This window comes from Pleurodeles waltl, chromosome 10 (assembly GCF_031143425.1).
Source record: "Pleurodeles waltl isolate 20211129_DDA chromosome 10, aPleWal1.hap1.20221129, whole genome shotgun sequence".
NCBI lineage: Eukaryota > Metazoa > Chordata > Amphibia > Caudata > Salamandridae > Pleurodeles > Pleurodeles waltl.
Genome location: NC_090449.1, coordinates 630,942,724 through 630,958,477, shown reverse-complemented (window position 1 = coordinate 630,958,477; position 15,754 = coordinate 630,942,724). Strand labels below are relative to the sequence as shown.

The window sequence follows — 15,754 nt, the reverse complement described above, 5'->3', positions numbered from 1 at the left end:
CTGCCCCCACACCACCCACCCCCCTGGGGATTTACCTTTACATACATTTAATGGTGTAAGTCACTACTTTAAGCCCTACTATTTGCGGTCAATATTAATTATATTTATTAACTTTAAATCTCACATTATGGGGGTCATTCCGACCCTGGCGGTCAGACCGCGGAAGCACCGCCAACAGGCTGGCGATGCTTCCAGGGCCATTCTGACCTGCAGCACCACCATGGGGATTCCGACCCCCTTCCCGCCATCCTGGTCCTGGCGGTAAATACCGCCAGGAACAGGATGGCGGGAACAGGTGTCGTGGGGCCCCTGGGGGCCCCTGCACTGCCCATGCCACGGGCATGGGCAGTGCAGGGGCCCCCTCACAGGGCCCCATAATGATTTTCAGTGTCTGCAAAGCAGACACTGAAAATTGCGACGGGTGCCACTGCACCCGTCGCACACCAGCAACTCCGCCGGCTCCATTCGGAGCCGGCTTCATCGTTGTTGGGGCTTTCCTGCTGGGCCGGCGGGCGGCCTTTTGGCGGTCGCCCGCCGGCCCAGCGGGAAAGCCAGAATGGCCGCCGCGGTCTTTTGACCGCGGTGCGGTCATTCGGCGGTTGGAATGACCGCCTATGTCTTGTGGTCCTAAGCGCAGACCCCTCATGTTAATCGGGTCTCATCGCCTGAGCTGTGTTAATACCTTCCATACTTATGGATTATTGTCTCTGCACATGGGTCTTAGTCTCCAAACATCACGCTCTGTTCCAAATTTACTATGGCAAATGGGTTCTTATGTAGCCTCCCATAAAACTATATGGGGTGGCTCTTTTGCCACTCTACTACAAATATATGTCACAATGTGTTCCAATTGCTTGGTATGGGGCCGAAGTGTGGGGTATTTCTGACTGCTTGGCAATCCAACGTGAAGGCAAGAGATTTTGTAGAAAGCTTCTATCTGCTCCCATTTTGGCTTCACATTTTAGTCTTCTCAAAGAACTTGGCACCCTTACATAGCTGATCTGATTAGGGCATGGCTGATTCTATTGTGGCTTTCAACCTGGCAAAATCCTGAGGCCGTTCTAACAAGAGACATTATAACAGACTGCCTTTCCCTAGATAGAGGGCTGTTAATTCTGTGGATTGTTTATGTGAAGGCTAAATATTCCAAAATCTGGATGTGCATTTTTTTTTTTTTTGCAGAGCCATTATCCTGCACCAGCAAAATTAAGACATTGGCCAATGTTTTCTACAATTTTGAGGAATCTCGGCAGCTGAGGGATTTGGGAGGGAAGCCAAATGTGATTAGCTATCTTAATCTGAGTGATTCTGAATGTGTAACTGACTATGGGCTTCATTACAACTTTGGCAGTCCTTTAACAGGAACACCGAAGCCGCTGCAGGCAAAAAGACCGCCAGTTCTGGATGTCTTTTGCTATCCATATTTGGAGTGTTCCGCTGGGCCAGCAGGTGAAAACAGCATTTTCGTCTGCTGGCCCAGCGGAACACTCACCACAACATTGACGCTGGCTCGTAATTGAGCCAGTGGCAATGTTGTGATGGGTTGGGTGCGACAGCACCTGTTGCACATTTCACTGCCCGTAATTGGGGCAGTGAAATGCGCGATGGGGCTGTGAATGGGGGCCCCTGCAATGCCCATGCCAAGTGCATGGGCAGTGCAGGGGCCCTCAGGTGCCCCCTGACACACCCATTCCACCAGCCTTTCCGTGGCGGTGTTTACCATCATGGAAAGGCTGTCGGATGGGGACTCCTAATCCCCAGGGCAGCGCTCCTTGCAGCGCTGCCCTGGTGGGTTACAACCGCCGGGACTGCCAGGCTGCAGGCTGGCTGCAGCCTAGCGGTGTCGGTGATTGGACCGTGGCGACTCTGCCACAGTCATAATGGGGCGGTCGGACCGCCCTGTCTGCGTCGGATTGACCGTCATCGCGAGGTTGGTGCTCTTAAGACCACCAGCCTTATAATGAGGCACTATATTTGGTGTGCCCGCAGTTACTGGTAAGGTCCCTTCTTTTTCAATTCAAATCTGACACTGTGAAATATTTGCTGTGCTTCCCCTTGGCTTTTTTACATAACCTGGAATGTAAACCATGCTTGTGTGATCATTTATGTTTTCGGTACATTTTATGCAAGGTTTACCAGACTCTTTTTAATCCCATTTTTATAAAAAGCACAGTTACAGACAATGCGGACCCACTTTAGATTTCTATTATTATTAATGAGTGAAGATGCTGTGCTGCAAGTCCTTTTTGAAACACGGAATATGAGCAGGCAGGACCATGCTATTTTAATCTCACCGTCGTCATTTCAATGTGTTTTTAGGTTAATTTTTAGGTTTACGTTTAGGTATGTATTTAATCCACGTGTGCTATGAACTGTATTTATTTGTATTAGGTGTTGCTTTTATGGTTGTTAAAATGCATCACAATAAAGTTTGATTGAATTGAATTGAATTGAATTGAATACTCCAGCTCTCTATTGAATCTGGAAGCACTACAGTACATGCCCAAATAACACACTCCGCTTCAAGGAAAAACCCTTTAACATTCCACACAGTTCTGTTTATACACATTCCAACATTCTACATTCCATTACATTACATAATACATGAAACCACATACAACACTTCATTGCTCGCAATGACCTACACAAAATATTGTTAAAACCTAAATAAAGTTAGACGGACCGATATGACTTGATCCAAAAAACGACAATCATTGCAACCAGATCAGATTTCTTACATCACCTCGTTACTAACTCAAATAATGTAGGTTTCATCTCGTACGGTAAGACACTTCTGAAATCAGTTTCATAAGAGTGAGGCTTGTGGAAACTGTCAGCGGTGGATCCCACTACTGTGAATTAATATGCCTGCCAGGCTACACGGGTTCATAGAGCTGCTTGACAAAGCGTACGTGCATTTTCAGTTTGCGGATAACAGGAACATCTGGGCCCGTATTTATACTTTTTGACGCTAAACTGCGCTAACGCAGTTTAGCGTCAAAAAGTTTAGCGCCGGCTAACGCCATTCTGAAGCGCCATGCGGGCGCCGTATTTATTGAATGGCGTTAGCCGGCGCTAGCAGACCGGCGCTGCCTGGTGTGCGTGGAAAAAAAACACGTACACCAGGCAGCGCCGGCGTAGGGAAAAATGGCGTTAGGGCGTCTTAAAATGGTGCAAGTCAGGTTGACGCAAAAAAATCGCCTCCACCCGATTTGCGCCATTTTTAACGACGCCCAGACGCCATTTACATGACTCCTGTCTTAGTAAAGACAGGAGTCATGCCCCCTTGCCCAATGGCCATGCCCAGGGGACTTCTGTCCCCTGGGCATGGTCATTGGGCATTGTGGCATGTAGGGGGGCACAAATCAGGCCCCCCTATGCCAAAAAAAATATAAAAAAATATATATATATATACTTACCTGAACTTACCTGAATGTCCCTGGGATGGGTCCCTCCATCCTTGGGTGTCCTCTTGGGGTGGGCAAGGGTGGCAGGGGGGGTCCCTGGGGGCATGGGAGGGCAGCTGTGGGCTCATTTTGAGCCCACAGGTCCCTTAACGCCTGCCCTGACCCAGGCGTTAAAAAGAGGCGCAAATGCAGGGTTTTTTGCCCCGCCCACTCCCGGGCGTGATTTTTGCCCAGGAGTATAAATACGACGCATTTGCGTCGCAGTCATTTTTTTAGACGGGAACTCCTACCTTGCATCTCATTAACGCAAGGAAGGCGTTCACGCAAAAAAATTACGCTCTTTCCTCCTACTTTGGCGCTAGACGCGTCTAACGCCAAAGTATAAATATGGCGTTAGTTTTGCGCCGAATTTGCGTCGAAAAAAACGACGCAAATTTGGCGCAAACGGAGTATAAATATGCCCCCTGGTTTATAAAACTCGTGAAGGAGTCAGATAGCACTGAAAGTAGGATTACTCGTGTCAAATGTCCTATTTAAATGTTCCATGAGGACCCATTTTCTGCAAGTCTTACTGTCTCAAGTAGTAACATCTGCTGATAAGAGATTTGGGTCACCCTGACTCATATTGGGGCTAATAAAATTTTAAATTGTGTACACGGATTACTTAAAAGGTAGGTGGTATGTAGGCACACCATTTCTGGTGGCCTTGTACATGATGCAGCTGGTCTTGAAGATGATGTGGAGGTAAATCAAGTCTCTTTAGGGCTGGAGTGATACTTCCTTAAGCTACTGAGAAGTGCTACAGGGTGTAGAATGCCATTTAAAGGGGGACTGGGCATCGTGGTGTGAGGTATATTGCATGGTGTTTCCTTCATCCATGTGCAAGAGGACTGTGACTTGGACTGTTGTTCTGAAGTTGATTTACAAGAGGAAAGGTTTTACTTTTTTCAGGTAAAATAGTTTATACTATAATATATTGGTGTTCTAAGTTAGGTGTTATTTGAAGGAGAGGTATATGCTGATGGTGAATTCGAGTGATTTTAGGTTGGGTATCAGCCAAACATCTGGATTGCCTATTAAAGAGAGCAAAAGTACTTGTTTCAGTGCTGTCTGTCTGTAATTCAGCTGTATTATTGCCTGCAGTGTGTGAACTTAGTGGTTTGAGGACTTCTTTACATAAATCTGCCCACCTGACTGCTTCTTTCTCTCAACAGAGGTCTCCATCTCTGGGCTTGAACGGACCGTCTCCCATCTCTCTCCCATCCCTTTAATACCTTTTCTCTTTCCCATTTCTCAAACTAGAGTTTCCTTCCTAGCCCCACACCATGTCACATACTATCTCCGTCCTGCCACACCTAGTTAGCTTCTCCTCTAAGAGGGTCCAGTCTAGGGGTCTAAGTAAGGGAAGACCAATTATGAGCATCTTCCTCAGGGCTGGACTAGTAAACAAAATCAGCCCTGGCAAAAATGTTTAAACCAGCCCACAATGCAAGAAGCCATGACTAGAACGGGGTAATAGGATACATGATTGGGCCTGTAGCTTTGCCCTGATTGTATCTCATTAGGGAGATGTCGGGATTATGGCCTTGATCTTTCCACATTCCTTCACTTGATGCCTTCCTCTTTTCACTCCCTTTTCATGTTCCTAGTTTAACAATATTTTATCACAGGATTAGTCACTATTCCACTCACACCTCGACGATAGTATCCCGTCCTACTGGGTGGTTGGCCAAAGTATATACCCTGGCTGGTAGTATAATGCACCTTCCTATGTGTTGCTCCTTTACTACTCATCCGTTGTGCCTGGGTAAACTGTTCAGGCTCACAGTGTGGCTGGCTGTGTAAAGATTACTCTTCAACTGCTCCTATTTGAATCCCACAGAGCATATTGTATGGTAGGTTTTATAATACCCATTCCTGTAGGCCAGTGATTTTCTGATACTAGTAAACTCCTAAGGTTTACAATATGGCTTGCCATTCTGACTTATACCACTCCTGGGTGGACGATCAAAATGTATACTTTGACTATTTGATAATGATAATTTATTTGGGTAGCTCCTCCGCCGCTCCTGTGTGTACTTCTCAGGTGTACTCCATATCAGGTTGTATAATCCTTCTCGCAGACTGCTCCTGGGTGCAAGCCTCACAGCATACATCAGGGTAGGTTGATGAGTTCTTCATCCAATTAGATGCTCGTCATCCCCCCTTATTGTATAAAGCCCATTTCTCTGGCCTATGGTATAATGTCCATTCACATGGCTACACTTCTGTGTGGACCCTTCAAAGCGTATACTGCAGCTGCTTACATTATGCCCATTTCTATGGGTTGCACACTGCAACTCTTGGGTGGACTTCTCCAAGAATATATTGTGGTTGGTTATATAATGATTCAATTCTAAAGGAAATTCTCTGTCACTCCGGGGTGGAGTACCCAGAGCATACACCATGGCTGGCTGTTGTCCACAACTGTACCTCTGTGTACTCTTTAGACACATGCTATGGTTGATCGTATAATGGATGCCTCTTTGTCACACAGCAGTAAATAGTATGTCTTGTTGCATGATGCTTATTCCTATGAGTTGCTTCCTCCATGGGCTCCTTAATGTATATATCATGTCTGACTGTACTACTGAATATCAAGACTGATAATATCAAGATACAAGACTATTGAGGACAAAATATCAAAGACCAAACTATTGAAAGGTAAGTGCATCTAGATGAAATGTAGATTTAATATTCCTAACTCCACATCGACATAACTTTAAGATTTATATATCGACAAGGAATGTGAATGTGGAGATATATAGAAAATCAACACTTACCTTTTGAATTAATATTTTAACCTTTATATTTGTATGCCTTGGTATTTTAACTTTGATATTCAGGGGTCATGCCACCGTGGCAGGCTGTATAGTGCCCACAGATATCAACTGCTTCTTTTAAAAACTCCAGAACATATTATATAGCTAATGGAAGATTTCCCCTCTCACTGTTAGCTCCATTCATCCCTGGACAAGTTTCTATGCTTAGTATTCATTGTGGTTTAATCTGCATGTACAAACCAACTCCAAAGAGTGTTGGTACATCATGCGCAGCAGCATATTTTTTCTCACTTTTTTGGCACACCCATGTGTATATGCAGTTACATGCAGTGCTTAATTTGTAAATAAAAACGTGCCGGTTACCACAGCTCTCCTCTGAAACACGCAGCTGCTGCAATTAATTGTGTGAGCACGGAATACTGAGGCAGTGTAATCGTAAAGCCACCAGGAGCCTCTTTAATCCATTTACAGCCACTCCCTGCCCCTTCAGCTCACTCTTGTCTTTCTGTTTTCTCCCTTTGTGACGCTTTTTTGTTTTTCTCTTCTCTGCCTTTCCCATATGTGTCTTTTGCTCGCAGGAAATGCCTGAGGCAAAAGAGTAATTGTCGCCCGTAACAAATAAGTGCTGGTGCCCTGCACCGGAAACCACCGGCTCAAATTAAGCACTAGTTACATGATTGCTGTGGCATGGTTTGAGCAGCCTCTACCATACTCACCTGACAGCAATGGTTCACATAGTGGACACACAGCACTCCTTACATAGGTATCTAACAATTAAGCATGCTATCTCAATCCTTTTCACTTCCATTGACAACACATTATAGTAGCAAAATACAAGTGGAAGACTACTCTAGTCCTCACACTTGACATCAAAACACTGCCCATGACTGACACACTCTCTCCCATCCAAATCACTTGCAGGCAATACCATACTACTCAGGGCTTAATGTGTAATAAATAAATAAATACCAGGGCCCTTTTTGGCCACTGCAGCTTGCATCACCAGTTGCCCTAGCCAGTGTTGCTAATGACAATACTAATACAACTACTAACCAAACACTCCTACAAGTGTAACAATTCAGACTATTCCAGGCCACTCGGAGTTATAAGAAAGGTGTAGGACAGGTATTATTCATTCTATAATATATATATAGGATTAAACACTGTCATTCAGCTTATCTCAAAATGAGACAAATAACGCCACCATGCGGAAGACTTTCATTAGTGTTGGCCATGGGCGTCAATTCACCAAAATGCCAGGGGTAGCGGAAGTGACGTTATGCGCCCTTTGACCTTCACTTTCACTCACAAACACATGCTTACACATACACGCAAATTCACACTTACACACGCACTCTCTCTCTCACATAAACATACTCTCACTCGCAAGCACATACACAACATACATAAAAAAGCATTTTTACTTACCTTAGGTGCCGCGGGGGGTGGGGCAACCTGACATTTTTTGTATACTAATAGTGAATAATAATTATTCACTGTAATAAACAATTGACAGAAAAACAAGAGAGCGCAGCCTCAACTGACGTCCCTAAGGACGAGCTTCCACTATGTTCCTGGCACTGAATTTGCCACCTCTTAAGCCAGGGGTCGCAAAGGCAGTGCAAGGGGTCGCAAAGGGCAAACCATGGGTCGCGGCTGCGACTCCTAAATGACGTCCAAGGTGTTGACGTTGAGAATTAAGGGCCAGATGTACGAAAGGATTTTACCCATTCTGTGTCTATGGGAAAAAGCTTTCGTACATATGGCCCTAAGTGCCGATTCTGAGCTCCGGAAACCATGACTTAAAATAAGCGCTGGTGCGACAGCTTCGCAAGTGCGCTTTGGCACCTTCCAAAGCACGAATGCAATAAAACTGCAATACTTACAGCCCATAACTAACTTAACCGAATCGTGAAAATTGGCACTGATTTTAATTACCTGTTGCCGCTCAACTGGGGTATATATGCTTTTGTACATGTCAATATTTTTGGTATACTATGTCACGAGCTACACAAAGCTGCCGTTTATATTTAGATAAGTAAAATGTGGAGCTTTCAAACAAGACCGCAGCCGACTGCATGCACAAAACGTCCCTCCATTTGTTAATTGGAGAATTTTTAATTCTGTATTTTAAATCAGGTTCTGGGAAATGTGGCGGTAAAAGACCGCTAATTGTGTTTTTTCTACCACACCCCGCTCCGAAAGTGTCTTACCTTGTACAGTGGTCGGCGAACATCAATTGGACAACTTTGAATCACTTCGTCGACAATATCTGATATCGGCTGCATAAAATCAGGATTGGCAAACTGAAAGAGAGGCAAGCAATGATTTTGACATGAACTCGCGAAATAGAAAGCAAAAGCATCCCTAATGTACAACGTGAATGAAATTATTATTTGAGAATTAGGAGACACACCACTGTGTTTCAAACGACCTACTTGGTGTAGAACGAAGCATTAAAATTTGATGTTTTCTCTACCAGCTAGCCAAATTCAGTTAGGGCTGTAAAATTAACTTGGCAAGTAGAAGGCGCTTCCTCCTCCCTCCATGCAGCACACAGCCAGGAAAATCGGCCAGAAAATAACACTGAAACCTGGGAAAACTGGCAACATATACATACAACCAAACTTACTGTGAACTGACTGTTTGAGTTGCCAGCTTTTTTTTCAACGTAGTACTCCTGCCAAGGCATGATGTGAAAGCCAGTGGTCCGTAGCTTATTTTGATGAGAGCGTCACCTTTAAAAAGTTAGTATGCCCATGGGCCAAATTGATATATTTCCCTAATGTCAAGGGAATATGGAGTGAACTGAAACACCTCCAATATTCGACCCTACGTTTTAGCTTTCACCTTCTATCGTGCACACCAATGCTTAATTTGAGCTGGTGGTTGCCAGTGGGGTTACCAAGAGCAAGAGAGGGAAAAACACACAAAGAGAAAGAAGAAGGAAGACAAAGATAGTTAAAGAGTGACAGAGCAAGAAAGCAGAAACATGCAAGCAGGGCTGGCTTTAGGGCCGTGCGAGCAGTGAGGCCGCACCGGGTGCTGACCTGGATTGGGGTGGGGGCGCTGACCTCAGGGAGCGCTGAGTTTAGCAATGACTTACAAAACTTGCAATTTAAAAGCACCTGCTGAAAAGTTCATTGTGCGTCCGTCCTTGATGAAACAATTAAAAAGTCAAAATACCTCTGGTGATTAATGTTCCTGCTAGGGAGAGAGATGGGAGCTTTGTCTAGCGCCAGCTTCTACTCACCATAAACTAGTATAGAGGGTTAATATGCCTGCTGCAAAGAACATAACTATATTTTATGTGGATAGCTGAGTAGATTAGTAAAGCCAGCATTTACAAGTGCTTTAACACAAATGAATGTTTGTGAAAGGGGGGCTATGGAGAGATAAGAGGCACATTTGCCAAGTGATAGTGAGTGAATCCGAGGAGATGGTCATGGGGTGGGGGGCTCCAAAAAAGACTGTTGCATGGGGCGCCACCAACACTAAAGCCGCCCCTGCATTCAACAGTGAGATAAAGGGGCAGTGATTGTCGCATAAAGAATTTTCAATTCTATTAAGGACACGGAGGCAAGGATTATGCTTTCCATTTCTTTATTACAAACACAGCAGCCAATAAAAAAACAACACTACAATACTACATCTCCCATGAGGCATGGATACCTGCCATTTCACCTACCAATCCGGGTCCGGCATACACTATATAGCCCCCTTACATACATAGTCACTCCTCTTTCTTTGCTCATATGCACAAGCCCAACAACTTTGAAACTTGAAACCATATCATCTGACCAACTGACATCCAGCTGCTCTTCAGTCCCTTTCTGAAGAAGTCAATGAACAAGCATAACCGGTACAACCTTGAACCAGGACCTCCTATCACCTCGAACACCAGGCAGAATTCAACTGTGACTCCTAAGTCAGTTTGTCATCTGCAACAAGAAGAATGTCTAACAACCACCTCAGGAGATCCAGAACATCAAATACAGGGTCGGACAAGCAAATAACATAACTTTACATTATAATAACAAGTTATACAGATTACACTTGTTTTAAGCGGGATAATTCTTGCCTCTGTGTCCTTAATAGAATTAAAAATTCTTCACGCAAATGCTAGATTTTTTTTTATTCTATGTCAGGACTGGAGGCTTCGGATTATGCTATTTTAAACCTGAGCAACAACACCAGAAGCAAGATCAACAATAACTTTATGATAGAACAATTTGAAAGTAGAATCGGATGACTAATCATGATGTCTTCCAACCTTGACCCTGAGGCAAAAGCTTTTAAAGCCATAGCTCCCCTTTCAGAGTGAGCCCCTGTTAGGAATTGGGTCTTTGGTTGGCAGTTAGGTTACCCCCTGTCGAAGCAAGGACCCTCACTATAGTCAGGGTAAGTCACACACAATCCAAATTATCCCGTGCCCACCCTCTGGTAGCTTGGCACTGAACAGCCAGGCTTAACTTAGAAGGCAATGTGTAAAGTATTTGTGCAATAAATTATACAATAACACAATATAGCACCACAAAAATACACCACACAGTGTTTAGAAAAATGTATAATATTTATCTGGTACGATGCAGGTCAAAACGATTAAAATGCAATAAGTATATGGTGAGATATCACTGAAAAGTGATATAAAGTGTCTTAAGTCGTTTAAAAGTTAAACAAAGTCTCTTTCAAGCACAAAGTACCTGGTTTGCGTGAAAAATCTCCACAAAGAACCGCAGAGGAGGAGATGCGTGGAAAAAAAAGGGTTGTGCGTCGATTTCTCAGGCCGCACACGGCTATGGAGTCGTTTAGTTTTCACGTAGGGATGGCTGTGCGTCGATTTCTGCAGATCGGTCATGGATCCTCTTCGGGATGTGGGGTTTTCAGATGCCCCGGGCACGATGCGTGGATTTCCAGCGCTGCAAGGATGAAGTCACAGGACCTGCGTCGATCCGGTAGGCGCTGTGTCGAATTTTCTACCGCACGGCAGGCGCTGTGTCGATTCCTCTCTGGAAGTCGGGCTGCGTCGTTACGGCTCGGCTGTACGTCGACCCGGTGAGGCCGTGTATCAAATTTCCAGTCACTACGCTGGCCCTGCGTCGATTTTCTCGTTACGAAGTCGGGCTGCGTCGTTCCGGTTTGGCGTGCGGTGAAATGTTCACTGCGTTGCAGGCTGTGCGTCATTTCTGGCAGGCTGTGCGTCGAATTTCGCCGCACAAGGAGTCCTTCTTGTAGAGATTAAGGGGGTGATTCTGACTTCGGCGGGCGGCGGAGGCCGCCCGCCGAAGTTCCCCCGTCTAAATACCGCTCCGCGGTCCAAAGACCGCTGACGGTATTTTGAGGTTTGCCCTGGGCTGGCGGGCGGCCGCCAAAAGGCCGCCCGCCAGCCCAGGGCAAACCAACCTTCCCACGAGGACGCCGGCTCCGAATGGAGCCGGTGTAGTGGGAAGGTGCGACGGGTGCAGTGGCACCCATCGCGTATTTCAGTGTCTGCACAGCAGACACTGAAATACTTTGCGGGGCCCCCTGCCGTGCCCATGCCATTGGCATGGGCACGGCAGGGGGCCCCAGGGGCCCCGCGGCACCCCCTACCGCCATCCTGTTCCTGGCGGGCGAACCGCCAGGAACAGGATGGCGGTAGGGGGTGTCAGAATCCCCCATGGCGGCGCAGCAAGCTGCGCCGCCATGGGGAATTCCAAGGGCAGCGGTAAACCGGCAGGAGACCGCCGGTTTACCCTTTCTGGCCGCGGCAGGACCGCCGCGGTCAGAATGCCCTTCGGAGCACCGCCGGTCTGTCAGCGGTGCTCCCGTGGCCGGTGACCCTGGCGGTCACCGGCCGCCAGGGTCAGAATGACCCCTTAAGTCTTTTTGGTCCTGAGACTTCAGGGAACAGGAGGCAAGCTCTATCCAAGCCCTTGGAGAGCACTTCTTCACTACAGCCAGAGAGCAGCAAGGCAGCAGGGCAACAGCAAGGCAGCAGTCCTTCACAGAAAGCAGACAGGTGAGTCCTTTGAGCAGCCAGGCAGGTCTTCTTGGCAGGATACAGGTTCTGGTTCAGGTTCTCTTCTCAAGGAAGTGTCTGAGTTGGTAGGGGCAGAGGCCCTGTTAAAATACTCAAATGTGCCTTTGAAGTGGGGGAGACTTCAAGGAGTGGCTTAGAAGTGCACAAGGCTCCTTTTCAGTTCAATCCTGTCTGCCAGGGTCCCAGTAAGGGGAGTGGCAGTCCTTTGTGTGAGGGCAGGCTACTGTCCTTTGACATGCAAGTGTCAGGCCCTCCACCCTCCCAGCCCAGGAAGACCCATTCAAAATGCAAGTGTATGCAAGTATCCTGTGTTTGGGGTGTGTCTGAGTGAATGCACAATAGTGCTGTCAACTAAGCCCAGCCAGACATGGATTGCAAGGCACAGAAGGATTTAAGTGCAGAGAAATGGCATTTCTAAAATAGTAATATTAAATCCAACTTCACCAGTCAGCAGGATTTTGTATCATCATTCTGACCATACTAAATATGACCTTCCTACTCCTTTCAGATCAGCAGATACCACTCAAACAATGTATGAGGGCAGCCCCAATGTTAGCTTATGAAGGGAGCAGGCCTCACAGTAGTGAAAAAACGAATTTAGGAGTTTTACACTACCAGCACATGTAAACTACACAGGTACATGTCCTGCCTTTTGCCTACAGAGCACCCTGACCTATGGGTTACCTAGGGCAAACCTTAGGGGTGTCTTATATGTAGAAAAAGGGGAGTTTTAGGCTTGGCAAGTAATTGTAAATGCCAAGTCGAATTGGCAGTGAAACTGCACACACAGGCCTTGCAATGGCAGGCCTGAGACAATGTTAAGGGGCTACTTAAATGGGTGGCACAATCATTGCTGCAGGCCCACTAGTAGCATTTAATCTACAGGCCCTGGGCACATAGTGTATCCTACTAGGGACTTATAAGTAAATTAAATAGCCCAATTCGGGATGATCCAATGTTACCATGTTTAAAGGGAGAGAGCATATTAACTTTAGCACTGGTTAGCAGTGGTAAAGTGTGCAGAGTCCTAAAACCAGCAAAAACAGTATCTAAAAAGTGGAGGGATGCAGGCAAAAAGTTAGGGGTGACCACCCTAAAGCTGTCAGGTCTAACAGCCCCAAAAATAGAGGTATCAATCCCCGCCTCTTGTAACAGCCACTTGACCCATCTTGCCAGAGTCGCTGATGCGACAGGCCCAATTTCTTAAGTAAGAGCAGCAATTGACCAGCCCGATCTCTGCGCAATTCACGTGTAACATCTTCATAAACATTTATGCACTGTACCACACATAATTTTGCATTATCTCTGAAACTTGGATTACCAGTACATTTCGAATTAGACTTAGGGGGTCATTCCGACTCCCGCCGGCGGCGGTAACCACACGCCCGGCGGGAGCCGCCGAATGACCACACCGCGGTCAAATGACCGCGGCGGCCATTCTGGCTTTCCCGCTGGGCTGGCGGGTGACCGCCAGAAGGCCGCCCGCCGGCCCAGCGGGAAAGCGCCTTCAACGAGGAAGCCGGCTCCGAATGGAGCCGGCGGAGTTGAAGGCGTGCGACGGGTGCAGTGGCACCCGTCGCGATTTTCAGTGTCTGCTTGGCAGACACTGAAAATCAATGTGGGGCCCTGTTTGGGGGCCCCTGCAGTGCCCATGCCATTGGTAACACCCGTTACCGCCATCCTGTTTCCGGCGGTGAAAACCGCCAGGAACAGGATGGCGGAAAGGGGGTCGGAATCCCCATGGTGGTGCTGCAAGCAGCGCCGCCGTGGAGGATTCCCTAACGCAGCGGGAAACCGGCGGCACACCGCCGGTTTCCCGTTTCTGACCGCGGCTGTACCGCCGCGGTCAGAATGCCCATGGAAGCACCGCCAGCCTGTTGGCGGTGCTTCCGCGGTCGTTGGCCCTGGCGGTCGGTGACTGCCAGGGTCAGAATGACCCCCTTAGTGTGCTTAGAAATATGAAAAGAAATCCCAGTTGAGGTAAAAACCCTACTTGCAATTTCCAGGGCTTTGACATCCGAATCTCGCTGACACAAAACTAAACAGAGTAAAGGGGTTAACTTCACATATAACTGTTTCCTAGAAAGATGTTCATTAGCTGGCCATGCTTGCAAAAAGTTTAAAACCACATTGATATCCCACAGAGATGAAGATTTTGGAAGTGGTGGATGTACCATACAAACGCCTTGAAGAAGCTTACATATTAAAGGATGCTCCCCCAACTGACTTGCCATCAATCTGGGGATGTCTTGCCGAGATGGCTGATTGAAAATTGTTAATCGTTCTATAAGCCAGCCCTTGCACAGCTAAATGAGACAGAAAATTTGCAATCATCTGTACTGTTATCCCCAAGGGATCCACACACCTCTGATTGCACCAATCCACCCATCGTCTCCAACAAAACATTCCAGGATGACAGGATCGAAACTGGCAGGGCACAACACAGCTCGATTGACACCAGAAACCACAATTGTGCTCTCCAAAATGGGGTTACTAGAATCAGCTCCGCCAAAAGGTGATGAGCTTGAGAGAGCATACGGTAAATCATGAAAAAGGGAGGAAAGGCATTACCTCTCTCCCGGGTCCATGATTGAAGGAAGGCAGCCAAGCTGACTGCCAACGGATCGGGTCTTCAGCAGTAAAATCAGGGCAAATGGGCATTCAGCTGTGACGCAAAAAGGTCAACTAAGCGTATCTCCCACAGATGGGTCAGAAAATGGAACACCCGGGGATGCAGCCGCCAATCGCTGGGATCCCAGAAATACCAAGAATTCCAGTCCACTACAACGTTCACTTTGCCCAGAATATATTACACTGTTACTTCAATGTGGTGTTCCAGGCAGAAATAGCAAAAATATTTTCACAATTTCCGCTAGCATTCGTGAACGAGTTCCCCACACCTTGTTGATAGACTGAACGGACGAAATGTTGTCCATCTTTAGCAGGATAAAACAGTTTGCCTTGAGCGAAGATAGCATCTTCACTGCAAAGGAACCCGACAAAAGCTCCAAACAGTTGATATGAAACTGAAGCTCCTCTGGGGGTCACTGACCCTCCACCCCATCTCTAACGGTCCGCACCTGCCCCCCCACACCCCCCCCAGCCACATCTGCTGGCATCTGACTCTATGGCAATCTCTGGAACCGAGATGAAAATCACTCTGCTGTTCCAGGCATCCATGTGAGTCAACCAACACTGAATCTCCATTCTGGCTTCCTGGTTCCAAATATGAGAGGCCCCTGCGAAGTTGGAGAATCTTCAATCTCCGTAATGCCCGACAGCATAAAGGGCACGGAAATAAGGCGTGGACAGAAGAAACCAGGAGGCCCACCAATCAGGAAAGTACATTCAAGGCAATCAAAGAGGCAGACAATGCTCTCCTCAATTCCTTCTTGATAGCCAACCTCCTGGTCAGGGACAGTTTGAGTTGAGCTGAGGTCGAATCGGTCTGAAAGGCCAGAAAATCCATTTTCTGGGATGGAATCAGTTGGGATTTCTCCCTG

The 15,754-nt window shown here is 46.9% G+C and overlaps 1 protein-coding gene across 3 annotated transcripts in view; it reads right to left on the bottom strand.

Moving 5' to 3' along the window:
• The window catches only part of ACTR3B (actin related protein 3B), a 578,551-nt gene that overhangs the window by 141,677 nt on the left and 421,120 nt on the right, over positions 1 to 15,754 (bottom strand). For all 3 annotated transcript variants that reach the window (XM_069211126.1, XM_069211127.1, XM_069211128.1), the window contains exon 9: positions 8,443 to 8,535. In XM_069211126.1, coding sequence (XP_069067227.1) covers positions 8,443 to 8,535 — 93 coding nt within the window. The remainder of the gene's footprint in view (positions 1 to 8,442; positions 8,536 to 15,754) is intronic.